We start from the raw sequence: 15,638 nt of genomic DNA on the forward strand, positions 1-15,638 counted from the left end.
CTTATTGCATCAAACTCCTCAACTGTCATATTAGTCATGTTTATTGTGTTTGAAATGTCTCAAAATTCAGTGACTTTTTTTAAATGTAAATAGTGGATGTCATGAATAGTCCCAAAATCATTAGCATCCAAGTTCTGTGTAAAGACATTCAATTAGACAAGGATTGAAGGTCAAGTATATTATAAACATCGCTATGAGATAGTTAAAAATAATGAAAATATAAAAACAGACAGAGAAGGAAAATGTTTAATTAGTGCCGGAGGTTTTCTTTAGCAAAAGAAGGATTGAAACAGAAAACAGAGAGAAGATAGCTAGTCAATGAACAAGAGCAACTACATTGAACTACTGAATTTGATTTTAAGATATAATTTGAAAGCTGCAAACCATTTGTTGAAAACAACTACCGGTACGTTTACTAGAACTTCCCGAAAAATTCAAAACGACTTAAGCAGCTCTGTAACAGAGCGAATGTTTAACGAATTAATGAATGAAATTTTCAGTTTTCCCTTTGTTGCGATATTACTTCACAAAGTAACAGGTAGAAAAATTATTTCTATACTTCACAGATGATACTGGAAACGGTCAACCACTATATTATAACATTGAAACAAAGTCTTTAACGTCCAACGATTAGGCCTATGACATTTAGGCTAAACAAGGTGGATGATTATGAAATATTCCTTTGAATAATAATGTGGAAGGACTGAAGAAAAACTTATGAATATGGTGTTTTCCACGTTAAACGCATGTTATTACTTTGCGTTTGATAATGCCGAAGGGTGTATCATTATCTATAGGTCCGCCATCTGAAACAGCACTAAACGCCACTATGTTACGGTAAACTTTGTTCACTAAATTTCGGAAACATTAAAAATGACTATTTTCACGAGAAAACATAGCATGCTCTCATATCTAAAAATGAAAGTTTCCTTCACCTAATTATTCCACTACAGTATTTCTTTCAATATTTAATGTGTTCACCGTTATTCACATGACACACATCTATATTCTAGTCAACTTCGGCCCATATATGCTGCAGGTATCTGTGACCATGGGCGGCGATTAGGGGGGCAAAGGGGGGCAGTTGCCCCCCCCCCACTTTTTTGAAATTACCCATTAATGTATATAGTTTCATTTGGAAATATAAAGTTTTGTATGTATTATTGGTTCATAGAATAAAAATGGTGCCATAAAATATTTGTCGTTCCATGAGTACGTATTGGTTGTCTTCCCGTGGAATTAAGAAAGCTACATGAATTGCGTTTGAACTGCCATTAAAAATGGCCCAAAAATTAACCTATTGGAGCGCCACAATTCGACCGTACTTTCATTTCTTGTTGCAAGGGCTTGATATGTTAGTCAGCCGCTCTGGAACTAATTGAGATAGCATTTTGCAAGAAAAGAAGTCGTTCACAAGTTATTCTTTAATTGCACAAAAATCGACAGTACCTAAAATGTATTTTCTTCTTTCTAATAATAAGGAATATTTTGATTTGATTTTTTCAGTTTAACATACTGTTCAGCAGCCAAGTTATATGAGACGTGGACTTAATGATCAACGTGGAGTCCGAACCACGTGAGCTCCCCCCTTCCCCCGGGAATCGAGCCTGGGTCTCCCTGGTCAAAGGCGTGTACGCTAACCGCTTAGCCACGAAGGAGCTCAGTAAGGAATATTAATTTTGCATTGTAATATACGAGTTTAGGGGTGTACATATACAGTTTTGTATATACAATTAAATTTAGTAAATTCAGCATAATTCTAGGTTTTAGGATTATTTTGTATAATTGTGGAGTGACTTAAGTACTTTGATATATTCCAAGAAAGTGAAAACTGTACTTAATAGCAGCGAACATGTTTCGGGAAGCTGCAAACGTATTTCTTTAAATGTCGTAGCATATACTTGTAGTATTCACTGTCATTTTAAGAGTAATAACACATATAACAGCATGCGTAGAATTAAAAATATAAGTTGTTCATTAATTTCCGGTTTCAATATAACTTTTGCAAAACAAGCCTCATTATTCATTACTATGATTATTTGATTAATATTATCCTTTCTGTTTATTTGTTTTGCAAATTTGTTATTAAATAGGCCCCTAATCTGATCACACAATTTTCCATACAGTTATTTATGAGTAAGGAATCAAATTTCTTCTTACACCTTCGCTGTTTAAGAGTACAAAGGGCTAGTATCTACTTGCGTTGCTCTTGTCAATTTACTTAATAAATATGAAACAAGATATACGGTATTTTAACTGAAAAAGACAGTATCCTAATAGTTATACATCCTTTCGTCAAACAAAGTGTTACAAGCAACCAGGAAAACTAACATTGATATCAAATATTCAGATCATGTCTTGCCCCCCCCCCCCACTTTTAATGTCCAACCGCCGCCACGATCTGCGATTATGGTACCTGTAATACAGTAAAAAAATACCTTAATCTATAGAGTTTGATATAGGGATTGTTCTTCACATTACATCATAAAAGTTGCATAGCTTAAATCTGGTGATGTCGGTGGCTAGCATATAAGTTCCTAATCATGTGCCAAAACCCAGACAGTCCAGCAATGCGGTAACCTCATTACACGGATGAGAAATCTTCCCCTTGGCTACGCTACTTCGATGCGGAAGGAATTCATATGGGTCAGATACCTCTTTAAGCTAACGAAAACTCTATTTAGGGACCGTTAAAAATTTTGTGGCTCCTGATCCAAGATTATGTATATCGTAGCCAAACCCAAACTATCACTTAACTCAGAATGATGTGCTTATTCCGTAGAAAAGACAAAAACTCGATTTTGGGGCCATTCAAAAATTTTGGGGATCCTGATCTAAAAACTAATTATTGTCCAAGATCGCAATCTATTGATACATTTTTTGAATAATTCCTAAAATTCTTGTTTTGTGACGTTTCTTCATCTTTGTGAATACGGTGTAATTGCAAACTAATAGTAATACAATAATTGATAGAACGCTAAAGAGGAAAAAACAGGAATTTTCTCGAAATTTAAAATTATTTACCATGCCATAAAGCATGTACGGTGTAATCTAGATTCGAATTGGCTACGCGCTCCAGAAATGATCACTCTACCGCCAATTCGTAATCATTTCACTTGTGCCAAAAGTGTTGCCATCATCCCGTATAATACTGTCAGTTATTTAATAGGTGGAGATAAACCTTAATTAAGGAGACTGTTTTTGAGTGTGCAACAACGTAACACTATACCTTATTGATATAAAGTACTCCTTGTTCGATCCCAGACAATGTAAGATTGAGGTTTAAGACTTTGCGATATCCAGATTTGGATGTTCAAAATCGATATTGATGAAATATCGAAACTTGATCGATATACCGAAAGATCGAAAAATATTGAACTTATTCATATATTGGTTCATTACAATTTTTCCATATTAATAATTTGATATTTGAAAATATTTATCGATCGATTTATACATTAAAATATCTCACCGCTCAGACGAACAGAGAGCTCCCTCATGGCTAAGCGGTGAGCGTACTCACCTTTGGCGTGCGAGACCCGCGTTCGATTTCGGACTATGCTCATGTGGTTCGGTTCCCACGTTAAACTCTAGGTCCAAGCCTCATATAGCCTCGCTGCTTAAAGGGACACTAATTTGAAATCAAATCAAAATTTAAAAAAAAATCAGATGAACAGGCGGACAGATATGCAAAAATGATCTTTTGCCATAAAATAAGGACCAGTTGAAATTCCAAATTAGATTTTTTTCACAATCAACACCCTATACTTCCTCCCTATCGCTGCTCGAAAGTAAAAGAAAAAATCAAAGAAGCAAAGTATCGTTCCATTATTTTATGAATTAGAAGATTGGCTATTAGTTCTTATATGGGGCATCTTCCAACATAACTAAATTTTTATATTAAAAAAAAAAAGAGAAAAAGAAAATATTGAAATATATTAATATCGACAACATGTAAATACGTTCGTACCTCAATATTGAAACATTGACCGATCAATCAATTTATGGAACTATCGCACTACCTTTTTTGTGTGTGTGGTGAATAATATCGTGTCTGCAAGTGTTCTGAGAGTTCTTCCGTTTCTTCCTATTTTCTTATCGTCCCAATTCTTCCGTCATTCAGTTGCATTTATTATTCGTCTTCTTGAACCATAGGCACGGGGCATAGAAATAAAGATTTTATTTCAGTTTATTTCAAGCATTACCTGAAATGCCCGTTTTTCGCATGGGGAGGATAAGGTTTATACAATATATCATATTTGAAGATAAATAAATCAGAGAAACAAATTAATAAGGAAGAACATCCCCTTTAGCGTTGTTCCTGTCAATAAGAGTGTAATAAATAAATAAATGTTGTAAATAACTAAATACTGAAGAACAACATCTTTGGTGGTGCTCCTGTCAGTTCAAGGACCGACTTTCATGTCCTTTCTTGCCTAAACTTGGGCTTAGACGTCATCTGAACTGTCATCAATCAGCTTAGCGATCCCGAAAACTATGAATTTGTTACTAATATTGGTCATTTTGGACATGTTATTTTCCACGCACCTCAACCCTGATTATCATGGGAGCTAAAGATGGAAAAAATGAAATGAAATCCTTAAGTTTTACGTCCCACGGTTATACCGGTTAGAATGGTGATGATGAGAAATAAATGAAATGGTGGAATGAAGGAAGTGGAAGGAAACGGGAGAACCCCGAGGAAACTCACGCACACGGTGTTTGTCCACCACAAAGCTCACTTGGAGGGAGATGCAATCAAACCAAGGACCTCATGCACCAGAAGTGAACGCTCTACCACTGAGCCACTGCGGCGGACATGAACGGCGTCGAGAGTGTTACTTTCCATCTCAGCGACCTCGAAAACTATAAATTTGATACTAATATTCGGCGTTCTGGGTATTTATCATCTCCCTTTGTGCGAACATTTGGACCTTCCATTTTGACATCCCCTTCGTGCCGAAATTCGAAAAAAACGACTTTGCACAGAATTACATCTGATAAAAATTATCCGTGTACCAAATTCGCCGGCTCTAGGTCACTCCTTCCTATGCAAAAAGTTTATGACAGACAGATACAAAGAGACATGCGTCATTTTTAGTAAAGATGGAAACTGAGATCTTAGGGCGGGTGGACTGCCCACTTAGAACCCAACGCGCTTGAAAGTCATACTAGTTTTTATTTATGTATTTTAATTAAATCTAACTTAAAAGAAGTAGGTCATCAAACTCCCGCGTTTCCTGTTTTAGGAAGATGGCTTAATGAAGTTCGCTTCCACACGCAATGAAATATAATTGGATTTATTATTCATTATTTTCTTTTGTTCGATTGAGATCTATCACCAGAGGGGAGAAACTTTTCATTCTTCTGAAAAGATTAATTAACTATCTGTTCTTCCTAACTCGTGCACATGTATGTTTCTCAATGTCGTGGGAGCCCTGTGACATAAGCGATTGCGTGATATTTCATGGGACGAAATAGTGAGTGAGAGAGAAAGATCATGTTTTGCTTTTGTCACGGTCATGAACTCTCACGGTTCAGAAGGTATGTTAAGGTCACGCAAAAAAGATTCCTTCTCCTAGCATTTTTTTCTTTTATTTTTCTTCTGTTCTCTCTTTGGTGCAGTTTTTTCCCCTACACCTTCTCATTAACAGAGATAGAGCTTCGATTTAACCTCGGCCATAAACACTTCTCATCATATGCATATATACCTCGACTCTATGATTATTTTTTTTTTAAGTGCCGCACAGGCCGGTAGCCAGCCCAAAAATGTAGGGGGCCCTGTAGATGTTAGGGGGGCGATTCAACCATATTATAGTTTATCACCATATTATAGTTCATTTACAAGTCTATCGAGAAAACTTTAGGGGGGGTAGTAAAAAATTATGGGAGCCCAGGCCCCCTAGACCCTCGTGGATACGGGCCTGGTGCCGCAATAGCTTAATATAAAAGACAGATGTGATAATGCTGCTATGGCGATGACGCCGACTTGAGGATGTCATTATAGGTCTACAAGATAACATTGAAGTAATAACAGATCAAAAGCACAAATATATGTTGTGAAGATATGAGCACTGAAGATATGAGCACGGTATAATAACCAATAGATACGCAATAATGTTCTTTTTAAACATAGTGAACAAAAATTAGGGCAATTTAAACTTTAGAACCTAGTATCACTGACCAATATGTGCCAGTACTTGATAGAAAGTATAATTAATAATTGATCCCTATGTGAAATTTTCGGTTCTTAGCACAAGCTGGTTATAGATGATTCAGCGACTTTTAAAGTGAAATATGACGGAAACTATTAATACAATACGTGTGTACTAATTATGAAGCGAAACAACACACTTCAAATTTTAATACCTCATATTCGTAATCTTGATTCATGGCAGTTCTGTGTTTTGGAATATGAAAACAGTTTTTTCGTTGTTACCGTACAGCGCGCATTCTATAGACTTTTTGTAAATTGCAACTGCACCACCAGCTCACTAAAGCATTTTGAGATGGTATCGATAGTTTTATGCAGCGAATCAAAGGAATGCGTATTATTTTAGGGTTAAGTTTAGAGTTACCCCTCCGCTTTTTATAAAAATCAGGAAAATTTACAGGAGAAATGAGGTAAGAAATGATAATTTGAAGTTTTTATTTGATGTTTAGGAATGTAAATTCGGCAGGAGAGTTATGTTTAATACGAGAAAAGATATATGGAAATTAGTACTATTTGCCGGATGCGGAAGCATTCGCGGAAGGTTTCAGCAGCATAGTAGTTGTAAAATATGGCGAATATGGCGAACAGGTGTAACTGATGCGCAAAAATAATGAAGAAAACCTTTTAAAATTGTGCGAAGCCCACGGAGTACTGAAGTTAAGTGTCCAAGGGCAACTCTGTACTGGAGGGGCAACTCTAAACTTAAGCCTTATTTTATAATAATAATTCATATGTTTTTACAAGAAGTATGTGTGTCACTGTTAGGATTTTGTGTGTCACCGTTAGGAAAAGATACAGAATAATAGATACAATCTGCTACATAACAATCCATTTTTTTACATATACAGTCAGGGCCGGATTTCCATGTTTTGGGCCCATGGGCCTAGCAAAATTTGCGGCCCCTAACCACATCACTCACATTGCTCTCCAAAACTTCCATTCTCCTGGATACACTTCTTAAAATATTACTTTTACGTCTGCTACTAAATTATAATTATTACTATTACTAGTTATTATTGTTCTTATTTCTTATTACTCATTTTATGTAATATAGTTTAATTCCTATTTCTGGAGTAAATTCATTAAAACTTACCTGGCTTCTGCCTAACCTATTCAATATTACATGGTGTAAAAGACGGCAAAATATAAAACAATTTTAAATGATCTAAAGAAGTTATGTTATTGTACCTAAAAATTTACAAAATGACGTTTCTGAAACTGTGTACCAGAACTATTTACGTCATGCTTTGACATTGGAAAATCATTAATATCAAAATCAAGTTTAACAGTCAAGTCATTTTCGGTGGCTAAAACAGCTAGATGAACCAGTCTCTTCTGACAAAGAGTAGATCTCAAATAGTTTTCGGTTCTTGATAGTGTGGAAAATGATCTTTCCGCTGCACAGTTAGTTGCTGGTGTACATAAAAATACTTTAAGGCAAATAAATACACGCCAATTTGTGAAAGTACGAGTGTCGAGCCGCCTACTGCTGCCCTTTTCAGCAGATCCACCGATAACTGATCAAACAGCCATAATAACCAACTGACTTACAGTATGATACTATTTGCTACGACTAATCTGCTACAATATTATCGTACTCACAGTCAATAAAAAAAATAGATTCCGCTTACTTTATTTAGTCGTTGGTGAAATATGTATTTTCAATAGTTCAATATGTTTTCAATAGTTCTATCGTTTTTTAAAATAATTGTTTTAAAAATTGCTGCCCCTCAAAATTTGACGCCCTATAGGCGATATGTGTAATCTTTCTCTTTTCCAGGTCAGAATATAACATCGAGCTCAGAAAAGCTAAGTTGGATCATACAGCGTTTTCACATATAAGAAATCTGTAGTTATATGACTAGGTTTACCAGTAATATCGTTTCATACCAATACCTGCTCATCGCACGAGATGAAAAGGTGTGAAAAGTATTTAAGCCTATTCCTCCCTTAGGATACGCATTCAAATGAAAGAGTAATGATAAAAAATACGTAATGTCACTCCTTCCTACCCCAACCCTTACCATTTTTCACCCCTCTGCCGATGGTGGTTCAATTTAGGTTTAAACGGCATCGGGTGTGTCATTATTCAGATCAGCAACCTCAAAAAGTATGGATTGCATATCGGTCGTTTTCGGTTAGTTTTATATGTCACTTCTTCCCACCCCACCCCTCACCTCCTGCCGACGAGGAATGAATTTGGACATAAACGACATGGAGAGTATTACTATTCAGCTCAGTGACCCTGAATACTATGGTTTGGACATTAATATCGGTTATTTTTAATTATTTTATATGTTACTCTCTTTTTTCATCCCCCATCCCATACCGATAAGGGATGAATTTGGACATATACGGCATCGTGACAGTTACTGTTCATCTCAACGATCCCAAAAATTATAGATTAGACACTAATATCGGTCGTTTTCGATTATCTTTACATGTCACCCCTTCTTACCCCACCCCTTAATCGTCTTCACCTCATGTCGATAAATTTAGTAAATGGTTGAGTTAAGTCATAGCCCATTCTCAATCAAAGATCATCAAATTATTTGTAGAGATCTAGAAAGAATTGGCCGACAAACATTGTTACATTTTTTTTAAAGATAGAAATTGTCTCACTTAAAACGGAAATTTTCTAAAACTCTGGGACATGTATCCCCTTATTTTTAATGAGGAATTTTAGGTAGAAGGAGTCAAGCGTCAGGCATTTTTAAATTTCATTTTTATATATCTAGGTATTTAGAAGACATTGCATTGAATACTTGTGCGTTATCCGATTTAACAATAATGTTGACATCAAGTTGCTGTTGAAGCTGAAGAAATCTGATAGAAGCACTTGTAGAATGTAACATTCATTTCAGATATTTCTAGCGGAGCGGGCAAGATTCCCCACTGACCTAAGTTTCATGTTTTTTATTAGTAGGCCTATGTTGGTATATAGGCCTAATTTATTACTACGTTTGCTTTTCTTTACGTAGTATCTAGATTGAATCCTGGTTCTTAACTAACTAATCTTCAAATAATTCACACGTTTTTACCATTTTCTTAACTGATTTTAATATTCAATCATGAGAAGCGTAAATAATCTACTTTTACATATTTAACAAGATGTCTGCACACTTATATATACATTTATTATGTTTCCATAGAGATTACATCAATAGTTGACGATCAAAATAACCTAAAGATATTTCTTTGTATCTTTCTTTTCTTTATATATTACTGCTCAAATAGTTCGCCTCTGACCCTTTTTTATAAGATGGTACAGATTGCTAATGCTATATACAACGTTATCGCTGTATAAATGTCGTCCGGACGGGACTTCCGTAATAGTTTTGCTATGAAGGAAAGATCCCTGGGTTGAAGATTATAAAACACCTACTTTTTGAATAGCCCTTGTATAAACTTAATATTACTTTAACACACATATCTTACTCTTCCATTTATATATATAACATATTATAACATTACATTTTTTATATTTATCAATATATCAATATACTAAGAACGTCGATTTACAATTATTGTCGATGAGACTATTCAAAAATTAAACCTAACTGATAGTTTCTTTAAGGGTACTAATTAACTATTCCTTCATGTACAAACAACATTATTTACAAACAAAGATCTTTATAGTACTAAATATTGGTAGGATCAGAAGGCAACAAAATTATAACATATAAACACACTGATGATTATCATTTAATACATTAGTAAGCTCTGAAAAATTAAGAAATTCGATATTCATTATTCTTATTCTTTCTATATAATAAGTTGCATCTATTTTATATATTTGTCATAACCTTCATACGTTTACATTATAATTATGATCTTTTATTCTTAAATATTTATAATATTCGTATAAAATTCGAATAGAACAAAAACACGAAAACAAGATTAGCTTAAATACATGTTTCCTGGGGAAAACATAAATTGTCAAATTCAATATATTCTCGTATTACAATAAAGCTTTTAGATAATTTCTTAACATGAAACACAAATTAAAATCTCCTCAATTAATGCTATAAAAGGAAATTGCAACAAATCTATAAGGAGCAAATTCAATAGTATTTTCAGTAGACTGTCATAACTTAATTTCATCAATATTCCGTAATATTTCACAATTGCATATATTTTTAACGTACATTTTAATAATAAATTGAATGAAGAACACATTAACCATAGACGTAAGCAAAGATCAATCTAATACAAATCCGTCGGACGCCTATTTAATAGTTCAAGTTATACGTTCAAAGGGCGCATTTAAGCAACATTGTATAGCACAGTCTATAGTACTTCTTTGTCTTTCACAGGATGTTACCATATTTTGATTCCTATTTACAAAATTCCTGCCATCTGCAAACCGATTTTGTGAAAATCGGCGATGATTATTGTTCCTACTGAAATTTCTGTTGCTGTTTCTAAAATTCCTAGTTCCATTTCTGTGATTAGATTGTGTTCGATTACCGGTATCATTATAGCCATTCATTCTATCATTAAAACTAGGCACATTAGAATTATTTCCAGGTTGTACATTTATATTACAAACAGAAGCATATTGTGTCTGATTACGTCCAGAATTACCCTGACCTCTATCCTGTACTCTATTGTTATTCTGTATTGCTGACTGACTTTCATAATTTTGAACAAGCATAATTAGGTGATTAAAGTTGATGCATTGCGCCGTCATTAACAGTTGTTGTAATGAGAATGGCAATAAGATCCTAATGGAAGCTATGATACGAGATTCCGGATGATTTGGATTTAGTGATCTTAACTCGTTATATGTAGATACTACAAATTCCGTAATACTTCTGTGTAATTTTGGATTGTAATGTTTCGTTCGCAAGACGGCATCTCTATTCGCTATCATAAAATCATTCTCATAATTCGATAGTAGAGCATTCTTGAAATCAGAATATGTACGAAGACTACTCCTAATAGCTTTGAACCATGTTAAACAGGGTGGTAATAATATATGTGGCAATAATTTTAAAAATTGAGACTCATCTACATCCATCAGATCACATTCGTCCTCAAATTTTTCAAGAAATCCCCTAGCGAGTATATCTTCCGGTACACCACTAGATTTAGTAAGCGACTTAACTTCGCTGAATCGTAAAGGTTTACCTGTATTAATCTTCGTACACCTGTTGGAGTTATGTTTCCGCCGGGATGATTGCCTCACTCTTCTTTCTCTATCAGTACTCTCTTCTTCACATCTCGAAGATACATTAACTTCCAAAATTGTTCTGGGATGGCGAGTAGGTTCACAACCGGTAGATGTAGGATGTACCACATTCATGTATCCATCATCCTGCAATGCACTTTCGAGAATACATTTCTCTTTGATAAAGTTCACCTCATCCTGCAATAGTTTAATGTGATTAGCGTGAGCATTTATCGTTGACTCTATGCCATCTACAGAATCTTGAACTTCCGTGAATCTTTGTGTTACCCTTTCCATTTTTTCGTCGTACTGTTCAAATTTGACTACTATATGTTGGTTCATTTAACTCAATTAACGCTGAATAAGGTCCCATCTGCTTTCATTACATTGTTCTAATCTTCCTAGCTTTTCATCGAAATCCTTAGTTTGCTTGTTTATCTTCTGGTCTAATTTTTCATCAAAATGTTGGGCTTGCTCCCTAATTTGTTCAGATTGGTTCCTAATTTGCTGAACTATTTCATCACTTTTTCGAACTTCTTCTTTAAGTTGCTCAGATTGGTTCCTAATTTGCTGAACTAAGTCAGTTAAGACGTCAGTTAAATTTCCATTAGAATTCATTTTTGGATTCATACTCTGATCACCAGTTATGTCTCTATCCGTTGCACTCATTGTAATATTTCGGTGTATCACTTTACCGCTTCTCAAAATGGTAACACTAATGTCACGTTGAATGTTAGCCGTTTTTACTACTCTTCGAAAAGACACTTTTATATCTCCCGGGTTTCGGCACAACTAAATATTACTACGTTTGCTTTTTTTTTACGTAGTATCTAGATTGAATCCTGGTTCTTAACTAACTAACCTTCAAATAATTCACACGTTTTTACCATTTTCTTAACCGATTTTAATATTCAATCATGAGAAGCTTAAATAATCCACTTTTACATATTTAACAAGATGTCTGCACACTTATATATACATTTATTATGTTTCCATAGAGATTACATCAATAGTTGACGATCAAAATAAGCTAAAGATATTTCTTTGTATCTTTCTTTTCTTTATATATTACTGCTCAAATAGTTCGCCTCTGACCCTTTTTTTATAAGATGGTACAGATTGCTAATGCTATATACAACGTTATCGTTGTAAATTGATTAAAAAGTTTGTGTTTCTCAAACTCAGGATTGGGTTGGGTTTGAGTTTAGCGTCTCATTAAGCAGTGAGGCTATATGAGACGTGAACTTACAGCTTAATTTAGGATCCGAACCGAACCACAAGAACTCCCGCCGGAAATCGAACCAGAATCACTCATGCCAAAGACGCGTACGCTATCCACCTAGCAACGAGGATGTTCTCAAATCCAGGAGAAAGATAATTGTCATCCTGCCCTGCCCTGATGACGTTTCTCTCTTATGTCTATTTCACGACTAATGGTCTTTTGTTCTACGTTTACTTTATTTAACGTAAGGTGGAAGTACATATTTCAGCACAGAGTAGAATTTTCAAGAATTCAATAACAATCGATATATAATAATTGGCAGCATTCGTCCGCCATTGCGAAAGCTCTGAAAGTTCCATTGTATGCCTGAAAATCGGTCACATAATTTTTTACTTATCTATTTCACTGTTTTCGTAATATACAAAACTAGTCTATTTCATTGCTTTTGTAGTATACAAAATGATGTTGAATATTGTTCCGATATCTAATGGATTTTTCGGATGCAATTTACAGTGACGTAAGTAAGAGAGGACAGACTGGTCTTGTGCTCCATGGGCCGGGTTGGGGGGCCCAAAACTAGGCAAATATTTATTTTCACTATAAGGCAAGAAAGGGAGTTTTAGCAAACTAAAGATCATAAAAAATTAGCTTAGAAACTTAACAGGACAACAACGATTCACCATTACGATCATATCCATAGAGCATAAATTAGCTTCAAATGTGTCTTTTGAGGACATCGTAAAAACCTTTGCAGCCATTAGAGCCTGCAAAGTTAAATTTTAGTTCAAGCTTTTTGTGTTTTTATTTAACTTACATCGATTTAAGAGATTTGCAAAATGTCCGAGTTTAATACTCGAGACAACAGCTTAGCTGTTTGTAATAATTATATATTCTATTATAAAGCAGCAGATTCTTGATTCATTCTACACATATGCACATCCCGATATAATTCCAAAAACATTGTGATTTGCAGTTAATATGATAAAACTATAAAAATACACCAAGCATGCTAATCTCAGATTATTTAGCAATCATATAGAAATGGGTTACATGCGTAGGATCGACACTGCGTAGCATCGACACTGCGTACGATCGAAACTGCGTAGCGTCGAGGGTTGGTGTTTTATCTTGTACTAAAAATTAAATTATGTACTACAATTTCGAAATCAAGCTTCACCACTTGAAAAAAAAAATGGAATAGAATTGCTGTGTGATGCCAATATCAGGTGTAGTCGGGAGCGTTTTGATTTACTTGGTCAGGGGAAGGGGGGACGCTAAGACGAGTTCTTGCCCCGGGCGACAACTAACCTTGTTGGGTCGCTGGCAATTTATAATATCCCATTATTCTATATCTTTTATTTGCAAAGTAGATATTTACAGACATGACATATTTTTATTGATGTCGTTACCTGTAAAAATACACTGACGGTATGCCAATGTATAACAGGGAACAAGCAGAGAAATTCAATCATACATATTTGTTCAGAATTGTCACATGTGATATTTTGTGATACCTATATATATATATATATATATATATATATATATATATATATATATATATATATATATATATATATATATATATATATATATATACCTATATACAGTAAAACCTGTCTTCAACGGACCCTTTATTCAACGGTAAACTGTCTTAAACGGAAATATTTCACGGTCCCATGAATTTTGGAGAACAAAACGTGTAAAACTCCCTTCATTAAGCGGAAACTGTGTTAACGCGGACAACGGAAAGCAAAATAAACATTTAACGGAAAATTCTGAGTTCCGGACTACAGCGTTTAGAAGATGTTTAGACATTCTGTGAGACAGGGCCGCCCACAGGGGGAATGTATGGCGCAAGCTGCGCCATTGAGAGAAATTTTGGGGGGGATTTTACTCTACTTTCGAACTAGCAATTTTACTGTCGGAATAGCATTAAAACACGATTTTGAGATTTAATTTTCAAAAATTTTCCGGGGTGAACCCCCGTACCCCCTGCTTCGATACTCGATGAATGAAGTACCGCGCAAGTAGCCGTATGAAAGGAAAGGTTGGTTCGTCTTAAGAGAGAAGGGCCGCCCACAGGAGGGATGAATGGCGCAAGTTGTGCCATCGAGAAAAAAATTGGGGGGAATAAAAAAATCGGGGAAGAATTTTAATAAGTAATTTTGTTGTCGTCAGAATAACATTGGAACACGATGTGATTTTTTTTTAATTCTCGAGAATGAATCCCCCTACCCCCTGCTTAGACACTCTATGAATGAAGTACCGTGCAAGTTGCTATATGAAAGGATGGCGCCAAGTTCTGGTGAACAACAGTTACAAACACTCAAGAAATCACTTTCAAATTTAGATTTGAAACTTGGCTATGTTGTCTGTTGAAAATTATAAAGTAGTTTGACATAATTGTGAGCTAGTGGTAACCATACAGACAACAGCCAAGTTTCAAATCTAAATTTGAAGTGAACCAGTGAGTGTTTGTAACTGTTGTCCACCAGAACTTGGCGCCTATTTTTGTGATTTCAATTCTTTTTAAGGTCACTCGTACTTGGCTCTTTTACAGGAATGTTTTTTGTTGGATGTCACTTCTTTTTGTAGGCTAATTTCGAGGATAACATTTTTTTTTGTATCAAACTCAATAACTTGTAACTTGCGTCTTACTTTTCATGTACAAGGGATTTATATCAATATTTTGTAAAGAAAAAAATAATACTACTAATTGTAAAAAAAAGAATACCTGTGCCATACACAGTGTGTAGAAGTTTTTATACCCTTCAATATCCTTATAGAACATATTTAGTATTGTACACTACCAAGACTACTAATAAAAGTAATGCCATTTTTATAATTACTACTGCCCCTACTACTACTACAAGCATTCTATAATACTACTACAGGAAATAAAAACAACAACAAAAATAACAATTACTAGTACTATAAAAACTACTGCTACACTGGGCAATTGTTTTTAGAGGACTTGAGTTTTGAGGAGGGAAGAGATTATTAGTTTTGGGGGGCAGTGCGCCATC

At 34.8% G+C, this 15,638-nt stretch overlaps 1 protein-coding gene across 1 annotated transcript in view; it reads right to left on the bottom strand.

Moving 5' to 3' along the window:
* Nucleotides 1-11,684, bottom strand: part of LOC145660949 (uncharacterized) — a 118,752-nt gene extending 107,068 nt beyond the window's left edge. The window contains exon 1 of the mRNA XM_081726394.1: nucleotides 11,232-11,684. Within this exon, the coding sequence (XP_081582520.1) occupies nucleotides 11,232-11,684 (453 nt within the window). The remainder of the gene's footprint in view (nucleotides 1-11,231) is intronic.
* Between the last annotated feature and the right edge of the window lie 3,954 nt (nucleotides 11,685-15,638).

This window comes from Thermobia domestica, chromosome 9 (assembly GCF_964235325.1).
Source record: "Thermobia domestica chromosome 9, izTheDome1.hap1.1, whole genome shotgun sequence".
Taxonomy (NCBI): Eukaryota; Metazoa; Arthropoda; class Insecta; order Zygentoma; family Lepismatidae; genus Thermobia; species Thermobia domestica.